At 38.0% G+C, this 22,789-nt stretch overlaps 1 protein-coding gene across 1 annotated transcript in view; it reads left to right on the top strand.

Annotated features, from left to right (window-relative positions):
• LOC140136855 (uncharacterized) overlaps nt 1-15,958 on the top strand; it is a 68,163-nt gene extending 52,205 nt beyond the window's left edge. The window contains exons 8-17 of the mRNA XM_072158457.1: nt 528-636; nt 3,331-3,424; nt 5,350-5,454; nt 8,169-8,283; nt 9,155-9,279; nt 10,790-10,877; nt 12,198-12,267; nt 13,069-13,136; nt 14,259-14,428; nt 15,319-15,958. Of these exons, the coding sequence (XP_072014558.1) occupies nt 528-636; nt 3,331-3,424; nt 5,350-5,454; nt 8,169-8,283; nt 9,155-9,279; nt 10,790-10,877; nt 12,198-12,267; nt 13,069-13,136; nt 14,259-14,428; nt 15,319-15,378 (1,004 nt within the window). The 3' untranslated portion in view covers nt 15,379-15,958. The remainder of the gene's footprint in view (nt 1-527; nt 637-3,330; nt 3,425-5,349; nt 5,455-8,168; nt 8,284-9,154; nt 9,280-10,789; nt 10,878-12,197; nt 12,268-13,068; nt 13,137-14,258; nt 14,429-15,318) is intronic.
• Nucleotides 15,959-22,789: the final 6,831 nt, after the last annotated feature.

The following is a 22,789-nucleotide window of genomic DNA, read 5'->3' as shown; positions in this document are numbered from 1 at the left end:
GCGACATAGTGGTCAGGCAATGGCTCAGTAAAACTTCGTCAGGCAAGCTCAATTTCACTCAAAATATTGGCCATTTCCAATGCATTTTCAACAAAATGCAATGCCAAATCTTATCTTTTACCTACTATTTCACCAACTTTTCATGTTATTTGCCTTCAGGGGTCATACTTTTGGCAGTATTTTGCCTTGTTTTCCGGTGTAAATTGTACACTTTATCGCTACCGGCTCGCTATGAAGACGGTCATCTTGGATTTTGCTGAAATTGCCAATAGAGTTTCTAGATGTTTTTAGGTTCAAATTTTTTTAGTATAATCATGAAAAAAAAAGTCCTTGTATTTTTTTCGGAACCCAAATGATGTCGACACACTGTCGACGTCAAGCTAGAAAATGTGTTGACATCAAAAAACGGTGCCGACGCCGGCCATAGAAGTCGGTGCCATTATCATCATAAGGGCTTGTTAAAAACAACACAATTCAGAAAATGGGTTGTGTTAATTGTGTACCTCACTTCTTCTTCCTTTCCATAGAGATTGGTAACTGCATACAACTCTCTAGTTTGGATCTGCAGCACAATGAATTACTTGATCTGCCAGAATCCATCGGTAATCTCAAGTCACTGAGCAGACTGGGTTTAAGGTAAGAACAACTACAGGTTCCGTCTTGATCCTTTGGCTCCTTTCGGCGCTTGTCCTAGTTATTGTGTAAAAAGAGCCGATTTAGACAAATCTGCGTGTTTGTACTGAGCACCTCGTTTTCACCTTCACCCGCATTTTAATCCTCTACAATAAGATATAAAACAAAATATAAATTGGTATATTTTGAAAACCGTATGTCCGATTAGCTTCAAACAAAAGGCACATTGATTAGTGTACTTTGCCCTACTCAATTAATTTGTTTAAAACATGCTTAGAGTACTTTGATAATGCCTCAAATCGTGTCATTGAAGTTAAGACATGAAATTTATCAATATCAAGATCAAAGTGAAATGGTTGCGCTTCTCATTTCATGGGGCAATTCCAGTTGAAATCGATACACCCCTACATGACCTTAATCTCCCACAAAGGGGTTGTAGATTTCAAATGGAGTCACCCATTCAGGATAACACCATTTGAAATTTACACTCCCTGTGTAGATATAAGGTCATGTCTCCCAGGGGGGGGGGGTGTAGTATGGATTTAAACCAGAACAGCCCACTGGAGAAGCATGATAAAGCTAGATTTGAATTGTATCTGTAGACAATTTTCCAGCAAGTTTTCTACTAACTGATGATAATCACTTCCTGGGAGAAAGTGATTGTTCGATTCCCTATGGAGGAGTCGTGACAATCACTAAGAAGTGTAGCTGCTTAGTACTTATGCTATTGAATGTATTGAAAAAGGAACTTACAATGGAGTAATGGATGGTTCGAGAGATAACAAAGGAGAGGTGGTTCCTTATTGTTCAACGTGATGTGCTTAAAGAGTTTCAATTGCAATTATTGACGCATTCCAAACCAGACATATTATGATCAGACCATCATGTTTTATTGTAACATGCATGCACAGACACTTAAAAATTGATTTAAACAATTAATCTGTCTGTCTAGGCACAAAAACTAATGTAAAGCCCCATTAATTTGCGTTGATTTGTAAATGCTAGCGTCACGAGACAAAATATTCTTGCTTCACAGGACAAAGTTTACAATATTTTCTCTTATCAGTGCAAGCAAAAAAAGTGAAATAAACAGTTCCATATGTGAATTAAAATGTAAATATTAAGAGCAGCCCTCGAATTAACCCACGGCACCCATGGCATTTTGCCGTGGGTGCCCATCCCCACTGCCTTAATGCCCTCAAAATATGTCCCTTACCCAAGGCAGTCACTTGCCGTGCCCTCTAATGAAGTTGCTGTGGGTGCCCCAGCCCTCCCCCTTCATTATAAAATCATCTATCTATGTTTGTGTGTGTTTTCTTCACTTTTGAGATATTGCCTTGGTGCCCTTCTCAAATTTTCAACAGTTGCCATGGTGCCCTCTTGAAATATTACAAACTGCCGTGCTGCCTTGCCTTTTCAGTGAAAATCGAAGGCAATTTTCAACTTGCCCTAAAAAAGTTGCCGTGCCCCTTCAGATCCTTAATTCGAGGGCTGATTAAGAGGGTAATCATACTTTGCATACAGCACATTTTGCCATTGCTTCAAAATCGTTATCAACTTTTATAGGAGTGAAAATGGATGTAATTACAAGATGTTGACCTAACAGAACAGCACAGTACTACACCCTGTTGTGTCCTGATTTTGTGATTTGCCAGTTAATTTCTTGTAATGATGTAATGCTCTGCGTGCTGGCCATAGACTTCAACATAAAAAGCCCCAGTTTTGAGATATTTTCTCAAAATATCAAGAGCCACTGAACCAATACTACTCCCCATTCCAGAAAAAATACAGCATTTTTTGGATTAAAAAATATTATCCTGTTTTGCCAAATGAAGCATAGCTAAATCCTAATCCTTTAGTTAGTCCTAACTGGCAATAAAAGAAAAATTATAATATTTTGGAAATAATGGCCAAAAACAGGCATTTTTAGGGTATTTTTCGACCTTTTTCGTATTCTGTGACAATCAAGCCCAAAGACTTGAACAAAGACTAATTTCAAGTTATGCATTCTAATTTTTGGAAAACATATTTTCCAATCTTTTTCATAACCAGTTAGCAAAAATAACATGTACCGTATTCATTCCAATAAGCGCCCATGCCGCTTAACAAAGTCATTTTGGGTGGGCGCTGATTTTTACCTGGTTCACCTAATTTTTTTTTGTAATGGCCGTTTATTAGAGACAAATTTACGTATGCTATAAGAGGGTCCTGAGACGTTCTAGTAGCTTTTCTGATGCAGAAAATGCATTGAAAGTTTACAAAGGACGTGTAGTCCTGCAGCTATTTCACTGTATCGACATCTGTCTGTCACTCAACATTAATGGTACCCTTAAGCAAATTGAAAATACCCTGGGTGGGCACTTATTGGGGCATGGGCGCTTATTGGAACGAATACGGTAATATTAAAATTATGAGCTAACTCTTACCCTACATGTATACTCAAAGATTTTGAATGCTTAGACTTGTGCCATGGCTTACAATTTTGTGACTACAATTGTAAGAAAACATGCAAAATTGCATGTTTTTGGATCATTTTCCCTTAAATTGCAAAAATATTAAAATTTTACTTTTATTGCCAGTTAGAATGTGCACTCCAATGATGTTTGACATAATGTTATTTCTTTTTTCCCCCTTGCAAATGCCTAGATAAAAACCAGTAATCCATTGATCACATCTTGTAACTTTTTGTTCCTGTAGGTATAATAGGTTGTCTGGTATTCCTAAGGGTTTGAGTAATTGTTCTGCAATGGAGGAGTTTAACGTAGAAGGAAATAACATCTCGGTGCTCCCAGTAAGTAAAAACCCATACAGGGGAGTCAAAACCCATACAGGGGAGTCAAAACCCATACAGGGGAGTCAAAACCCATACAGGGGAGTCAAAACCCATACAGGGGAGTCAAACCCCATACAGGGGAGTCAAAACCTATACAGGGGAGTCAAACCTATACAGGGGAGTCAAAACCCAAACAGGGGAGTCAAGCCCTTACAGGGGAGTCAAACCCATACAGGGGAGTCATAACCCATACAGGGGAGTCAAAACCCATACAGGGGAGTCAAGATAATTGACGGGATTTGTTTGTCGTACTTGAATGCAGTACATGAACGTGTGATGTGGATATAATGTCACTTTTTATTTCATGTAATCAAATGGAGTGATCTTTGGCAGCATTAAGTATCTGTACATAAGTCTGACAGAAAATTCTTATGAAAGCGGTTGTTCTAGCCGCTGGAGCACAATGTGATGTCACATGTTCATGTACCTACATCAACATACATACATTTTATGACACACCTGTGTAGTTATTATTGATATCACAATCATGCAAATCTAATATTTTCAGGTGGATATTTTATAACATTTTATATACACAGTATATGTGTGGGGGTGTGTGTACATTAATTAAAAGTTTATGACTGTGCATCAGTTGTTTTGAGGTTATTCGCTACTTACATGGTTCTGCCATTATGCACTATGTGTGGGGAGAGCCTCAAACTGGCAGCATACATAAATGGCAATTGAACCAGTCATATAACATAATAGCATAAGGTTAAGTAATTCTTCCATTCATGTATGCTGCCAGTTCGAGGCTCTCCCCGCACATAGTGCATAATGGCGGAACCATGCAAGTAGGGAATTGTGAAATATCTAAACATTTTGCTTTGGGCTAAACGCTCTACCATTATTCCAGAGTCCAAGGAAATTTTTGTCACAATACCTGTAAAATAGCGGATGGAAAGTCATTAACCTCATTCATAACCATCACTTTTCAATAAGCCCACCTTCGGCTATAAGCCCACCCCCTATTTTCAAACCATTCTGGGAACAAGGGTGCACTCAGGTATAAGCCCAGTAGTAATTTTGGCTAAGTTCTTTAAGTCATATCAATCTTTCACATTTAAGAACAAATAAAAAAAAATATCAGTTAAAAATTAACATTTCATACTTATAATTAAAAAAGATTTACATAGATGATAGAAATTACTGATACATCCGGTATATACAAATGGGTAAGATTGTTCTTATTTTATATTAAACTACTAGCCCCTCTCCGGTTATAAGCCCACCCCCATTTTTGAAGTGAAATTGTCCAGGGGTGGGCTTATACCCGAGTGGTTACGATAATACTTTTTTTTAAACAAGATATAATTTTAACTTAATCTTATATATTCCTGAAAAACAATCCGATCCGCTAGAGAACCAATTACAAAGTGATTAATCATGTGATGTTCAAATACGGTGGTTGTGTGTGCGTAAATTGTTTGTTTGTATGCAGGGTACACTTGCACGAAAGTCATAATGCATATTTCCATACCACGCACATCCACACTACCCCTGTGGAAGATTGTGGAAAATATTTTCCACAGGGGGAGTAAGTTTTCAAAATGGAATTAGCACATTAATCAACTTTAATTGAAACTCACCCTCCCTCTGTGGAAGATTAGGGTCAAATCTTTCTCAGAGGGTGTATGAAATTCAAATGAAGCTGCCTAATGTGTTCATTCCAGTTGAAATTCATACTGCCCCGGTGGAAGATATTTTGCAAAATCTTCCACAGGGGCAATGTGCATTTTAAATGGATAGCCCAATTTGCATGAATTGATAGTCTGATTCTCTCTGAATTTTCGGTCCTGATTAATGATGATTTCAGGCGTTTGTTGTCACATTATCAGCTTAATAATGCGATGGTTTTCATCTTATCTTTTGTCAACCAACAGGAGGGATTGTTGTGCAGTCTTACAGCTCTTCAGACGTTATGTCTCTCAAGAAATAGCTTCACATCATATCCTGTGGGAGGCCCACAACAGTTTGCAACTGTTTATGTGAGTATTTGCCTTGTAGGGTTGCAAGTTTTCTGAAAAAAAGAGGGTTTCACAACAATGCATAAAAATGTTTCACATGAATATGTACTACATGTATGTGTAGTGTTCACTACCCATATCTTCTGACAACCTATCTGGAACCACTGTTCCTATTTTTCAAGATTTGCAACACATTTACCCAACCTGAGTGGATCAGATCAAGGATGCACTTGTCCGCTACTACATGTGTCTCTTTGTACATTATAGCTCGGAATAAGTACCAGAATCATCTCAAGTGGAGGTCACTTCAAATCGTCATCCCAAGTCACATAGTTTAGGAATACAGAGAACATTCCAAAACCATGTGACTTGGGGATGATTTGAAATGACCTCCACTTGAGATGAGTCTGGTATTTATTACTGATTACTGATTGATTAAAAGGTCAGATGACAGGCATCTATGTATGAGGTATATAATAATTATTATGGCACATCACTGAAAATTGTTGCAGAAGAGAATATCGACTCCTGGGACAAAATCTATGTGCCAAAAGCAATGGATACTTTTCTTGGCAACAGACTTACCATGTAAAATGGTGTACTGTATTTGAAATATATTCAACACATTTACCCAGTAGTCTCCTAGTATGGACCACTGGTTAAGGCATTAGACTCTCACTCAGTTGTCTAGAAGATGAACAAATTTTGTAATATTTACCCAGAGCAGCCATCGCACATAAACGTTGAAAAACAAAAGAAAAACAGTGCATCTGGCCAGATTTAAACCGGCAACCTTTGTGTTACTAGCATGGCACTCTAACCAATTAAGGCACATGCTATCATCATCCCAGAGAACTAAGTATAATAAATATAGCCTATAAGTTATTTGTTCGGATTTTTCAATTTTTCATTTCTTTTTCCTCGTTCACTGTGCTTTCAATGTATATGATATGATTTTATTTGTACAAAATTGTCGCCCGGAGCCCGAATTGCATGTACACTAAATATAAGCAAAAACTACAATGAGATAAGCATTATAAACTCCTCAACAAAAGTTTGGAAAGTTTTTTCAAGCATCAGTATCTCCAATTATTTGTGACATATTCATATCGTGTTGCATATCACTGGATAGCTACAATACTCCTCTTTACAATGACACCCCATTTGAAACAATAACATTTTTCACGGCTGAGTACACGCCTTTTAAATGTAGCGGGGTCTCAAACAGAATTTACCAAATTGACCATTATTCTGTGCTCAAACAAAGCTAGCCACTAACCTCAATAGCGGGTGGAAAAACAACAGGCAGTCACAATAGTCAGGCACCTTCTCCTCATGCTGCTCACCGACCTGGTTACACATTACTGTGTGATGGAATTCCATTCTTCAACAAGGATTCGTCGCAGGTCATTCAATGTGGTTGCATATGGTCTTCTCTGGCACACACAGCACGATCAAGCTGGTCCCACAAGTGTTCAATCGGGTTGAGGTCTGGCCCCGGGTCTGGCCTGATGGCAGGCCATTTTGACTCTACTCCCATATTCTGTAGGTAGTCGTTGACTACCGTGGCTATGTGGGGCAAGCGGTGTCATCTTGGAGGATTGCATTAGGTCCCAGATTGTGAAGTTATGGGATTGCAGCTTGCTGCACAGAATAATGGTCAATTTGGCAAATTCTTTTTGATACCCCACTACATTCACAAGGCGTGTACTCAGCCGTGAAAAATGTTATTGTTTCAAATGGGGTGTCATTGTAAAGAGGAGTATTGTAGCTATCCAGTGATATGCAACACGATATGAATATGTCACAAATAATTTGAGATACAGATGCTTGAAAAAACTTTCCAAACTTTTGTTGAGGAGTTTATAAACAAACAAAACAAACAAATGTAGATATTTATATAGCGCTTTATGCCGTAAACAGCCTCAAAGCGCTTTACATTTATTCCGCCGTTATTAGAATATGTCGGAACCACGCTTGCTGCCTACAAGTGGCGCAGGGTTCATCAGTACAACGACTGTGACTACCCCTAACAGCTTCCCATTGCACCTGGGTGGGGTGAGGCAAGCGTGACAAAGCACCTTGCCCAAGGGCGCAACACGGTGGCGGGACGGGGACTCGAACCCACGCACGTCAAGCAAGCTCTCAGATTATGAGTCCAAGGCCGTAACCACTGAGCCACTGTGCCCTCTTAACAACACATTAACTATGAAATTTAAGATTGTAATCTGATCAACTGTTTTATGAGTGGCATTATATCACACCCTATCCAGGATGCATTGTCAGACCAACTGATGTTCTAGCGGCAAAAGTTTGTTAACCTGTGAAGTGGATGTTGTTGTGTCACAAGTCAAAGTTGAGTTAAACCGCTGACAGATCTTCTTGGTCACTGATCACTCTTGATTCCTGTTCACTTGTGATATTTCAAAAAACATGTTCAATCGTTTGTGTGTTAATGTTGGAAAATCGAATTTCTAAACAGACATTTAAGCATTCTGATGGCTAAAATGCTTAATTCCTGCTGATTGGTCAAAAAGAAGTTTTGATTATTTGGTCCAATCAGCAACATTGTAAGAATAATTTCGCCACACAAAAAAATTGGGGTGAATTATTTGCAAAGCTCCATTCTGATTGATGATTAAAGTGAAGATATCATGTAATTGACCATGTTACATGTGCTCAGTGGGTTAAGGTTCTTAATATTTGGCCTATCCCATTGTCTTTTTATTGTACAGTCAATTAATATGGAACACAATCAAATCAACAAGATTCCATTTGGCATCTTTAGCAGAGCAAAGTACTTGACAAAGCTAAACATGAAAGATAACCAACTCACAGCATTACCATTAGGTAAGTTGAGGTGGGGGTGTTTGATGTGTGTGGGGGTGTATTAGATAACCAACTCACAGCATTACCATTAGGTAAGTATGGGTGGGGTGTGTATGGGTGGGGTGTGTGAGATAACCAACTCACAGCATTACGATTTGGTAAGTATGGGGGGCGTGGGTGTGTTAGATAACCATTAGATAACCATTGTTGGTATAGGGCGAGATCCCATTGAGATAGTAAAAACTCAACTACATCCATGTTAAACATTATAAACTAAAATGTGTGTCCATTGTTGGATAGTTAAAAACTCTTAATGTATTTTTCATGTCCTCATTTGTCAGTAGTTGCACACACAGGTGTGGGTGTGTACAATTATGGATTCAATCATAATTCACTGTTCATCACCCTTTCATAACAATGCTTCTGCGTCATCTCACTTGTCTGTTTTACTTCGTGAGGGCCCGAGCGAAGCAAACCACACAGATATGTCGGAAGCGAGTTGTCAAACGGTGGTGAACAATGGTGAAACATGACTGAATCCCTTTCATCAACGAAAACAAGCTCAAGATCGTATAATGGCAATGTTTAGCTGCTTCCTCCAATATAATGAATTCAACATGTAAGCTTGGATACGCACACAAGTTCCAGGAATGATACATTTTAAGCACTCACCCCTACTCATGGTTCTGTTAACTTTCGTTTCCGTATGCGCTACTATAAAAGTGTGGATTCATCAACAATTACAACGGTTAGCTCCTGTACAAAGGTATAGGAAGTGTTGTTGAATAATGTTTAAACACGTGTGTGTTGAATGAATTATTCCGTTTTTAGTGTGTGTACAAGTATGTGTATTATGACAAAAGTAAAATAAACCAATGTATGTTGTTTTCAGATGTGGGGAACTGGAGCATGATGGTGGAGTTAAATCTAGGCACAAACCAACTGAGCAAAATGCCTGAAGATATCCAGTGTCTCACATCGTTAGAAGTCCTCATTCTTAGCAACAATCTTCTCAGGGTAAGCTTTACTTCCACTTACTGTTTTCACTGAAGCACCCCATTGGGCCATTCCAGTTGAAATCCACACTCCCCCTGTGGAAGATTTTGGAAATATCTTCCACAGTGACAGGGGGAGTATGTTTTATCAAATATAATCGGTCAGGGTTAATCATTTTGAAACCCACACCCCCCTGTATTATGGCTTTACCTATATCTTACACAACTGGAGTGAGTATTTCAAATGAAAGCAGGGGTGTGAGAGTTCAGATTAAAATCTGAATTCAGATTTTTTGATCTTGATATTTATCTCTTTTTCTACACTTTCTCTGTACAAAAGTATAGGAGCTTGCCAAATTTCAGACTTTTTCAGATTTTTTCAGATTTTTTTATCTGTGGTCACTCACACCCCTGTGAAAGGTACCCAACTGTCTATTTTATTTGAAACCCATACTCCCCCTGAATTATGGCTTTACCTATATCTTCCACATCTGGAGTGAGTATTTCAAATGAAAGGTACCCAACTGTCTATTCTATTTGAAACTCATACTCCATCTGTGGAAGACTTTAGCTAAATCTTCCACAGGGGGAGTATGGATTTCAACTGGAATAGTCCATTACTGGGTACCATGTAGCTTTATTCTGGGTTTGATTTCATTTAGTTGATGTCAGGGGTGCCTACACCTGAGACGAATAAGCGACATGCAAAGATATTCTCCACAAGTCAAATAATTGGCCTAATTGGTATGTGTATTAATCAATAAACAGAAATTGGTTAATTTTATCGTAATGTGATGGCCTTAAAGAAATATTTTGATGTCAGGACACATGCTGTTCACATGGTTGCCAAACCTGCGATTTGGTAGCCCAAATGGGCACTGATATTTACCCCACATTTGACAATTTCCTGTACCATAGAAACCAATGGTTCAGAGAAAAATTAGGTGACCTTGAATAAAGACAGCCATATAATTTGAAGTGTTTTAGTTCAAGCACCTCTCAAGGACAGTCCCCTGTTTACCATGTTCACTTAGTATGGCCAATTGAATTTTTGGAAACAAACCAATCGGTAAAAAGAATGCGATACATTCTGACAAAACTTTAAATATTATGATTTATTTTGTTAATTACTATAACTGGACATGTGTTTAGCTCTTTAAACTGTAGTTTTCGAGATAATGCAATTTAGGTGGACTTCTTTTGATCAACGCAAAGTCAATAGGAACCGGGCAAGACTGGGAACATTTCAAAATTAAAAGGGGACATATCTGGCAGTGTCAACTAACATTTTGTGGAAATAAAGAAATAAAAATCTATTTTTATTATGGAAATGTTACAACATGGCTTTAAATATAGTAGCTTCACAGACGAGAGAGATACAGACTGTGTACAACCAGTCAAAGTCCCTATATATTGTATGATGTGAGTTCTCGCATATTCATGAGGGCCGCTTGTTCGATCGTGCCGTGTGTAACAATCACACCAGCGCTGTGTGTTTTAGCATAAATATATGATTTGTATTGAACTTGCAGAAGTTGCCAAGAGGAATTGGTAGTCTGACCAAGTTAAGGCTATTAGACCTGGAAGAGAACAAGCTGGAATCTCTGCCGACAGAGATAGGTAAGTAATATTGGTGATGGCGTCAAAGATACCGGCGATATATAGATAATAACTCTATTGATATCGTCAAGGAAATCAATATATCCAAGTTGCAGATAATGGACAAAAAAGTATTGAAAAATCAGGAAAAACTAGATATGTGACACGATCTGGTCCATGGGGCCCAAAGGAGGCATTTTTGAAAAGTGAGTTACTGTAATTAGTACAATTATACATACAATAGGCTTTTATTTACTGAAAACACCAAAGGTCTAGCATACTTGGTTCTAAAGTTTTTTGATGTCTATTTTCTTATGTTTTATTTTATTGTTTTTTTACTCCATATTTTTACCTTTATCTCAGTTTCAAATTTGCCGCCTTTGGCCCCCATGGACCAGATCGTGTCACATATGTTGTGGCTTCATAAGACCACAGTCTAGCTGTGACCTTGAAATGACCTCTGATGACCTTGAAATGACTTTGGAAAAAACTGTCTTTGCATGAAAAATGTAGACACTAAGTTTAATAACAATCTATCTAATACAAACACTTAAGCACTGATGACCTTGAAATGACCTCCATCATGTTTTGCATCATATCAACATCACATACTAATTTTAATTCAAATTGAACAAACTTTGGAATTTTATCCCTTTTGGTCTTAATTTTGTTACATTGGTATTGCTCTTTGGGATTTAAGATCAGCTGATCTTTTGGATGGGAGATTTTGCATAGGACATTAGTCAAGCTTTGCGATGGAAGATCAGTGGATCTGTGGAATGAAAGACCAGCTGATCTTTGGCATGGGAGGTCAGTTAATCTCAGGCATGGGGAGGTTAAGATTAGTCAATGATGTGAGTAGTCAAACTATGTAGACCAACTCGGCATAAACCCGTATATTTTTGCTGATTTTTGAAAGGCACTCAAGAGTATATGAAGAGCTTGTTTGCAAACCATGTTAAGTCCACAACCACATGTGTCTCATTTACTTGTGTGGTACGATCACAATTACTTTGACAAGTTTGACATTAGCAACAATGAGTTGTACCATCAACAAGCAATTATTTACCACAACAATGCTGCTTAACAATATGCAGACTATTGTTCTCATTTGGGAACCAAAGGCCTCACACAGTATTTTTACTGTGCATCCATCCACTGTTTGCTTTGTAATGGTGCATCCAAATGAAATTACTATACTTAAGCATCATAACCCATTGCAATATCGCACAGGTAAATCAGAAACATGTCTTTGTGGACTTAACATGGTTTGGAACCAAGCTCTTCATATATCTGCATAAGAAATGAATATAATGACTATTTTGTTTGTTTTTTCTACAGCCTATTTGAAGGACCTACAGAAGTTATTACTACAATCTAATTGTCTTACTTCACTCCCAAGAGCTATAGGGTAAGTCAACAGAGATTTGCAACAGAGAAATGCGAGAAAATTGACGATTTCTCTCTAAAAAAATGAAACAAAAAATATGTTAACATTTTTTTTTTCAAATGTGAAAAGCGCAATGGCATTTTTTGCCAGGCCTTAGTGAAATTAAACAGGCTACATGCCTTGTTTCAGTCCTGTTACTTGCCTACTGTAGTCTGTTGAAAATAAAGTCACAATACCAGGCTATACTTTTGTTGTGAACCATAACCTGTTGACATGCAGGACATAGGAAATGGTAAATCAAAATGGGGATTCTCTGCAATTGAACATAAGAATTGGAGCTATTATTGTTGAAAGGGGGGGCTATTGAATTATGCCATTGAATATTAAAACAGTTACAGCCTAAATGCCAACTGTTACCAAAAAAGCGAGTCCTGTGTGTGTGAATTTAAGCACTTATTTCAAGTGAACCAGGACTCACTTGATCTGAGTTATGGTAGAAAAGCTGTTATTTTCACCATTGACCATAGATCCGACTTAATCAGGCAGTGAGTTACTAATATTTTGCGGACAATTTTGTTAATCAGGTGCCCGTTTACGTACATTCTTTTGGGCTATGCGGGGCCAAACAAATGTTAAAGACCTGTGTTTGAGGGCCAAAGACACTTGGTGTTGCTATGTTTACTATACATTTTGGAGCTGCTCAAAGGCCAACCACCACTGGTTTTGCGGGCGGATCTGGTACCTGATCATTATGGAACTTTCAAAGAACTTGTATTGACTTAAACATATTCAATATTTTTCGAGTTTTTCTTTACTACACAGGAGATTGACCAATCTGAGTTTTCTGAGTGTCGGTGAAAACAAGTTGCAAGCAGTACCAGAAGAAATTGGTAAGCAATACACAAGAAAAATGTTTCTTGGCCTCTCTTTTCCTTTTGTGACTATAAAGAAGCCAACTGGTATTAACACATGTTTAATTCTGTGAACTTTTTGGCAAAGGGGGAAAGAAAGAAGAAGAGAAGAAATCTTTGTTTCTCGGGTGCGGTTTTGAACCATGGACCCCTCGGGTGCCAGACACGCGCACTGGGATATCTTGCCACGGGGTCTAGCTTGGCCGGCCAAGCTTTGCGTGCTCATATGACTGTTCGCATGATAATGCAATCGCATCGCATGGGATACCTGTACGTGAAGGTGCTTTGTGAATATAGGTTTTTTGATGTTTGGTTCGGTTAGGGTTAAAGAAGCAAAATCTTATTATCAGTTTGAAAAAAAATAATGAATGAGAAGAAGGTGGCAGCAAAATGAAATATGTACAATTTAACCCCCTGAGCACTACCTGCTGATCTAACATTGCCTCTGATTGGTCAATTACGTGATATCTTTACTTTAATCACCAATCAGAATGGAGCTTTGCAAATAATTCACCCCCAATTTTTTTGTGTGGTGAAATAATTCTAACAATGTTGCTGATTGGTCCAATGATAATGAAAACTTCTTCTTGACCAATAGGCAGGTAGTTCTCATGGGATTAAGTTATGTATTAACTGAATACACAGAACTGATAACGGTATTCAAGATTACGTAGTATACCCTTATCCATCAAAATAATAACAAAACATTTATAAGACTTTTTTTTTATAAAATGCTGGAGTGAACAATAGCCCATGAGGAGTGACACGGGTCAAGAACTTCTATAGGCACATAGGCACTATAAAAGACAACCACATGGGCCAATCAGTGGTTCACAGCAGCTTAGAGTGGGGGGTTGCTGGCCCCCTCGCCCCAGATACACACCTAAGCGGTGTGGTGGGGGTGTGCACTATACATGACATAAACTGAAAGTATCCTGAGATTCAGAACAGTTCGGGCATCCAGATGGCAGACGGTACCTCTCGGTCAAGGATAGGGTGGTCAGTGCTTCAGGTTACTTGAGTGAGGGGGGTGTAACTTACTTAGTTCACCTATGTTTTTACTTAGTTCACCTATGTTTTTACATTGTTGTACATCCCCAGGTACATTAGAGCAGCTGGAGCAGTTGTACCTGAACGACAACGTTCATTTACAGACCCTGCCGTTTGAGCTGGTCCTGTGTACGTCGTTACAAATCATGAGCATAGAGAACTGTCCCCTATCCAATATCCCGCCAGAGGTTACAGCAGGTGGTCCATCACTTGTTATTCAGGTAAGAAGCGCCCTCTTTTAAGTTTGCATAAGATGACCGCTTGTGAAATCTGAGGAAATGATCTGAACACCCTGAGTTTGCAAAGTCTTTTACGGACAGTTTTAACGCAAGTTGTTAAACATTGATAAACTCACGTCCGGTGCGTGGTTTACTTTGTTTGGAGTACACCATGCAGACGACCTGGACGCATCATTGTTAAACAGTGATGAACAACAGTGAAACATGATTAAATCCCTTTCAACAACAAAAAAACAAGCTAAATATGGTCTAATTCACATGATTATTTTACGAGGAATGTCAGTTAGTCATTGCCACTCAACTGATTTATCTGTTGATATCAGCAAAAAAAACTACAGAATAAAATGGCAAAGTTTAGCCACTACCTCCAACTTAATTCATATACCTGAACTTTTTGGCATTATAGTTATCAGCCGTGGCAAGGTCCTTTCGCACTGGCAATGACTTGCCGACGTGCTTGTCCTGATTATCACGTCAAAAAGAGACCAGTTCATGCTTTGATCACACACTGCTATGCAGCTTATTTCAGATGAACCGAACCTCATTTCCATGTTTATGTTGCAGTAGTATCTGGAACATGTGTGTTTATATGTTCCGTTGATAAAAGTATTGGTGTAAATACTGCTTAAACTTTTCAATCAGATTTCATGAAAGTGGACAGGAATGCCAACTTTGAAGCATTGCATTGTTTGAAGATTCTTTTATACCACTGGTAATAATATATTTAGTAGATCCATTAAATAAGAGTTTTGGAACAAACCGTTTTAATTTTCTGGGAATTTAATCCACAGATTTAATGGTAATAATATGATCTATATGGCCATTCCCAGTGTTTCTAAACAAGTATATGTGTTTTTATTTTTCATTTTCAGTATCTGAGAGTACAGGGCCCATATAGGAGTATGGTAATGAATCGTGATATGTGTGTGTGACTGCTGCAGGAGTGTATCTGTGTATACAACACATAAATACTGATGGGTGCTATATTATAGGCACATACTTATCGAGTAGAGAAGTTAACTTATCAAAAAATACTACATATTATGCAGTCTATGACCTGCGACTTAAAACTTTGCAAGCAAAACACGACAACGGAATACAAGTGTGTAGCGGTGAGGAAAAACGACCACACATGTAATGGATTGTTGGTGAGAGTGAGAGAGCAGGCTGCTACTACCGGTCAACAAATATATGCATTGGACCGGGATCAGGGGAAGGAGATCGGTAGGGAGGTGGCAGCGGCTTGGTAGTGATGTTGGAGTGCATCTGCGCGTGCTGACGAATCATGGTCTTTCATCTTTGATGGAATTTATGGAAGAAGAGGTTATTAGTAATATAATGATATAGTACGATGACCTATGTTATGATCAAATTGTGTCATGTTGTCAATTCTTGAGCTGAGAAGTAAGTGTGATGTGATCAAGCTTAATCCCATGAGAGCTACCTGCCTATTGGCCAAAAAGAAGTTGTCATTATCAATTGGACCAATCAGCAACATTGTTAGAATAAGTTCACCACGCAAAAAAATGGGGTGTATTATTTGCTAAGCTCCATTCTGATTGGTGATTAAAGTAAAGATATCATGTAATTGACCGATCAGAGGCAATGTTAGATCGGCAGGTAGTGCTCAGGCGGTTAATGAGTTATTTGCCGCTATTGATTTTGAGATCTAGCCAATAATAGTGTTCAACCTATGTATTTTTTTGGTTGTGAGCAATGCTAAAATTTACTGTATCTCTGGAGTCAGTAAGTTAAATTATGAGCGTTTTCATCGAAAGGTTTGAAAAATAGCGCATATAATGAATTGATAAAAATGAATTTTAGATTTTGCTGCGCAAACTATATGCTTGATCGCACCATGTATGAGGTGAGCTCTTCAGCCTACCAAAAAGCTAGTTACAAAGTGGCTTGGATGTTGGAGAATGTTTTACTTTTTTGAAGTAGTGACTTCATGGTACATTAGGCTAATCTGTGTAATGTCCACACTCCCCCTGTGGAAGATTTTGGAAATATCTTCCACAGAGGGGAGAATGAATTTCATATGGAATGGACACATTAGGCTGCTCCATTTGAAGTTTATACACCTGATGATAAAGATTCAATCTGAATCTGCCACAGAGGGAGGTCGAGTTTCAATAAGAGTTGGTTAATGTGCTAATTCCATTCGAAATTCTTACTCCCCCTGTGGAAGATATTTTTTAATTCTTCCACAGGGGTATTGTGGATTTTACGGCATAGACATTTTGCAGTACTGTACGTAGAAGTGGTCATGTTTGTGCAATTAATTTTTTACGCTCCACAATGTCAAACTCTTTATCGTGCTTTTATTTTTGGTTAATTTCAAGTTTTGTACAATAAATAGTTTAACACATGTTTAATTCAGTGAAACTGTAGAAATGCTAACAAAGCACGGAAATTAATAGCACAAATATTTCCACTTTTTTGCAGTACCTGTGCATTGTTGATAGGTTCAAAACATTGGGCTATTCCATTTAAGATCCACACTGCCCCTGTGGAAGATTTTGGAAATACCCACCACAGGGGGAGAATGAATTTCAAATGGAATGAGCACATTAGGCAACTCCATTTGAAACTCATCCTCCCTCTGCGGAAGATTCAGGTTGAATCTTTCTCAGAAGGGTTATGAAATTCAAATGGAGCTGCCTAATGTGCTCATTCCATTTGAAATTCATGCTCCCCCTGTGGCAGGTATTTCCAAAATCTTCCACAGGGGGAGTGTGGATTTTAAATTGTATTGCCCATTAAAGTTATAAGTGGTTGTAATGTAATTGAACACTACTGGATGTATTTATGTACTTCAACTTAAGAGATTAGACCCAGGGAATACCGACTCATGTTTGCATGCCTCTCAAAATGGTCCACCTCTGGATTATTTTTCCATGCGCTTTGTATGTGATCCGTGCTGACAAAACCAGGAACAAGTCGCATTTTTGACATTTCATGTTTTGAATAAAAATGTAAGCACAAGACAATAAGCTTTAAAAAAATACGAAATTATATAAATAGCATCAATACTTTGCAAGATATGGATAATTTTGTAAATGATACCTTGATATATTTGCCAAATTGCTATTCTGAGTAATGGGCCAATTAGTTTCCTGCCTTACATAGGATTGAATAGGGATTATCGTAGTTCAACTGTTATTTATTGATTAAAAATGAAGCTCTTTTTAATAAGTACTTTCAAGGATTTGAAAGTCCACTTAGTCCATGAAATTAAGAAAAACATGCGACTTGTTCCGGGTTTTGTTGGAGCTGGTCACATATAGTTAGTAAGTCACAAATGCTCATGCTGAAAGAGGCAAAGTATCGTTCCATTTTGTATTTTTTGCCGACAAAACGCTATTTTGTTCTCCATAGTGACAAACCAATGGCAGATTTACACATGATGATGTTGCAGTTCTGAGTAGATAGATACTCTTTGGGTCTAGTCTTTGACTTCAACCCAATAAATAATAGGCCTGTTATCGACTGTCCTATGTGTCGTATTATCGTTGATATGACCCTAAATCCGACATGTCAAAATAAATTGTCCTTTTTCGACACTTTACGACACATATCAAAAAGGAAAAAAAAAGGAAATTTCCATGCTATTTTGTCCGAATAAGCTTACCGTACGATCATGTTTTCTTCGGAAAGTCAAAAATCACCTCCCGAAGTTGACCCGAGCCCGGAAGTAGAACAAACCAGGTAGTATGTTTACACCGGAAGTCTGCAATCTTAACTCATATCAGCCTGATTTTAAGCTTATCTATCGACTTTTTACAGCATTTTAAAATCTCATTACGAGTTTTGACACGTGTCGATTGTCGTATTTTTTTCCCTGACAAAGTGTTGAATTAGAAATCATGTGTCGATAACAGGCCTAATAGAGTTGTCTGAATTGAGACAGCAGTGTACAATTCAACTGATTTATTTTTTGACAAAATTGTGTGCAAGAGGGATACACTGGACAATTTCTGTTCTTGTAGTGCAACAATTGAATTTATGTATCGTACAATTAATATTTTTAAGTGTTGGTTATACAATTAATTGCCTATTATGCAAGATGGAAGTCAATTACCGTAATGGTCCGAGTATAGTCCCATGTTCGAGTATAATCCCACCCCCCATTTTTCGAAAAAATTTCAGAAATTGTAAAAAAAATTTTTTTAAATTTTTTTTTAAGTTTTTTTCGGTTTTGGAGTGTCCTGGACCTAGACCTAGATGCTAGGATCATTCATGGTTGACCTAAAAAAAAAAATGCATTCAAATTCAATGATATTTTGAAATTTTAATATGAAAATTGATACTTTGAATACATATCAACTCATATTAATGATTTCAAAATGCATTCAAATTCAATTTTTTGAAATTTTAGGTCAACCATGAATGATCCTAGCATCTAGGTTAGGTCCAGGGACACTCAAAACCGGAAAAAATAAAAACTTAAAAAAAAAAAAAAATTTTTTTTTTTTTTTTTTGAAATTTTTATAAAAATTGGGTTTTTGTTTATATTCTAACATGGGACTATACTCGGACCAATACGGTACTAATTATGTTGGGTTGTTGGAATGCCGAAAGGTGTTAGCTTCTATAAAGGGTATGCAATACGACATCACTCATGACAGAGTCATCATTTAAATAAAATTCTGGCCTCCGTAAGGTACCATAGGGCAATTAGCATGATAATACAATAGAACAGGTGATAGGTATGAATGGTTGTGGAAACGAACTAGAGACCTGTTCCTCTACCATCAACATGGCTGCCATTTCAATACTGTTCCGGTTGATTTATTACATAGGGTCTATTGCCAAGTAAAAACTCTTGTACGTATTCCACATGGGACCTTATATTGCCCAAGGCTTTTCTCATGGTTAGTTCTGAAGGAATCATTGTATACGCCTTCCCTTTCTGTTTCTGTCATATTTAAAATCCACACTATCCCTGTGGAAGATTTCGGGGGGGGGGGAGTATGAATTTCAAATAGAATGAACAAATTAGGCAGTTCCATTTGAATTCGATGGATTCAACCTGAATCTTACATAGGAAGGGTGAGTTTCAAATAGAGTTGGTTTATATGCTAATTCCATTTGAAATTCATACTCCTCCTGTAGAAGATATTTCCAAAATCTTCCACAGGGGTATTGTGGATTTGAAATCAAATAGCCAATTTTCCATAGCAAGAAGTAACATTCCATCATCATCTTTTATTTGAACAAATTTTGAACTTCAATCATAAAATGTTGGTGCTGAAACGGTATCGAATGATTTCAATCACTATAATACAGTAATATGTCAAAAATGTATGTTATGACCAAGTTCAAATTTTGTTGTATTTGTTTTTTTCAGTCACCATTACTTTATGGCTTACTGCTTTGCTCTGATTGGGCTCTTCCATTTAAAATCCACACTACCCCTGTGGAAGATTTGGGAAATATCTTCCACAGGGGGAGTATGAATTTCAAATGGAATGAACATATAGACAGCTCCATTTGAATTTCATACACCCTCTGAGAAAGATTCAACCCTAATCTTCCCTGAGGGAGGGTGAAGTTCAAATGGAACTGTGTAATGTGTTCATTCCATTTGACATTCATACTCCCCCTGTGTAAGATTTTTCCAAAATCTTCCACCGGGGTAGTGTGGATTTTAAATGGAATAGCCCATTTGAGCTCTTGGCAAGAGATAAAAGAAATAAACAATGGCAGGTGGAAATCAACCAAACTTTATGTATTTGATAAACAATAGTGAACAGAAGATCTTTTAGTGATAGTGGGGTGATTGTTATTTGAGGATGTCGTCTGGTCTGTAATTCAAGTCTTTTTGATATCGGTCGTACATCAATTTGATGTCTGTTTTTGTTAATTCTCTGGACGTTAATCCTGGATGCATATTGTTTCCTTTCTCTGAAAAATATTTTAGATGATAATTTTATGTATGTGAGCATATCAAAAAGATGTATTGGGGCCCAGATATGAAACTTGAGATGGCACTCATATATGAAAAGCCATTTGTAATGCTTTGACATGTCACCTAGTCTTGATTCAAGCCTGTATCCACCCGGGCCATATACTGTATGTTACTGTCCCTAGTCTTGATTCAAGCCTGTATCCACCCGGGGCCATATACTGTATGTTACTGTCCCTAGTCTTGATTCAAGCCTGTATCCACCCGGGGCCATATACTGTATGTTACTGCCCCTAGTCTTGATTCAAGCCTGTATCCACCCAGGGCCATATACTGCCCCGGTTACTGCGGCATTCTGTGTGCGTAAGTTGTTGCGGTCAACTAACGGCAGATGACGGTGATGGAGTCTATAGCGATGAATGGCTGCAAGTGCTTGCTACGTTTGCCGATCGATCACGGGTTTGTAAAACTGACAGTGCCAGTGGACGTGAGTGCTGGCTACGCTTGCCAGTGGTGCAAAGGGCAGGAATTGTTGAATAGTTGATTTAGTTGGCAGTACAAAGAGGCTGGGGCCGCGCCGGGGGTGCGGAGATCAGGTGGCCATAGTATAAGAGACTGTCTTGAACAAGACTACACGACATCAAGATTGTATTACAATGCTGTAAGGAATTGTTCTTTTATGGGTAACATGTTGTGGGTGATCCCTCCCTCAAATAAATCACTGTTTTTGTGGTGGTTTGTGCATCCTTTTGAATTGGCGATACCTATTTTCGAATGATAGTTGTCAGTTGGTGACAGCATTGTTAACAGCAATCATTTTGCTTCAAAACAATGATTTAGGTTGGGAAATTGTATGAAACCAGAAATTGGGCTATTCTAGTTTAAATACATGACCTTCATTCCTTACACAGGGAGTGTGAATTTCAAATGGAGTTACCTAAATTGGCCATTCCATTTGGAATCTACACCCCTGTGTGTGAGATGAAGGTAATGTTTTCTAATGGGGTGTATGGATTTCAACTGGAATAGCCCATAAATGACAAGAGCTGAAATATCAAGCAATCCAAGAATAACCTCCCAAAGAGTACTGACTCCGCCATGATTGCACGAAGGGCAAAAATAATCAAAAGTTGATACAAGATAAAAGCATAATTATAAAGAAAGGCATTTCACAGAAAGGAATGTACTAGTAACAGCTATCATATTTTTTATTAAGCACAGGGCTTAGATTTTGACGAGAATCACAGAATTGATTCTCGTAAGATTTGGTTGCGAGAATCAACTTCTCTCATTGTATCATACAGTAAGTGCAGTGACTATGATGGATTTTGATTCTCGCAAACCAAGACAAAATAGAGGTCCTGCCTGAAGCACATGTGTTTCTTGGTCGCACTTAACGTGACGTTTGGGGTATCAGCTGTGGTCATCTGCTAAGGATTAAGTTACCGAGAGGGTTGATAAGTACCTGCTGCTTTCAGCAGCGCAGTGCAATATTAATATTTTGATTAGTTTTTAAGTACCGTACAATAAATCTATGTACCACCTTAATTCGTACGTAGGCAAATAGTTTAAAGGTGGTGTCTTGTCATGTGGGAGTATATATTTCATGAGGGTTGGCAGGTATTTTATAACTATATTATAACCCTATGAGAACTACCTGCCGATTGGTCAAAAAGAAGCTTTCATTATCAATTGGCCCAATCAGCAACATTATTAGAATAATTTCACCACACAAAAAAATTGGGGTGAATTATTTGCAAAGCTCCATTCTGATTGGTGATTAAAGTGATGATATCGTGTAATTGACCAATCAGAGGCAATGTTAGATCGGCAGGTAGTGTTCGGGGGGGATAAAGCGGTGTGAGTTGCTGTTTACAGTTAATATGCAACGAGAAGCAACCTGTTTTTAGTTAGAGTATCGTGATCGTAATAATCGAGGACAAAACGCAACCATTTTTTCTTGAAAATTCCTTTACGAGGTGTAAATTATTGGAAGACTTTGACGTACTGTATCTATGACTTTTTTTGTAGAAATTTGATAATCCCTATCCCGTGACTGTACAAAATCCCATGCTACTTAAATTTGTGGAGAAGTGGACTAGACTAACACATGCTATAAGTGTGGCATTTTTTTTTTGGGGGGGACTTCATGCACAGACTGGATTATTCCATTTGAAATCCATCACCCCTATGGAAGACATGACATTAAATCTACCAAACAGGGGATGTGGATTTCAATTGAAGTCACCCATTCAGGTAACCCCATTTGAAATTTTCACACTCCCTCTGTGGGAGATTAGAGTCGTTGCTTTCCTAAGGAGTGTATAGATTTCAACTGGAACACATATTGCTTTGTTGCACAAATAGGCTATTCCATTTAAAATCCGCATTCCCCCTGTGGAAGATTTTGGAGGGTGTATGAAATTCAAATG

Source organism: Amphiura filiformis, chromosome 17 (assembly GCF_039555335.1).
Source record: "Amphiura filiformis chromosome 17, Afil_fr2py, whole genome shotgun sequence".
In the NCBI taxonomy this organism is placed as follows: domain Eukaryota; kingdom Metazoa; phylum Echinodermata; class Ophiuroidea; order Amphilepidida; family Amphiuridae; genus Amphiura; species Amphiura filiformis.
This window is presented reverse-complemented; position numbering and strand designations above follow the sequence as displayed.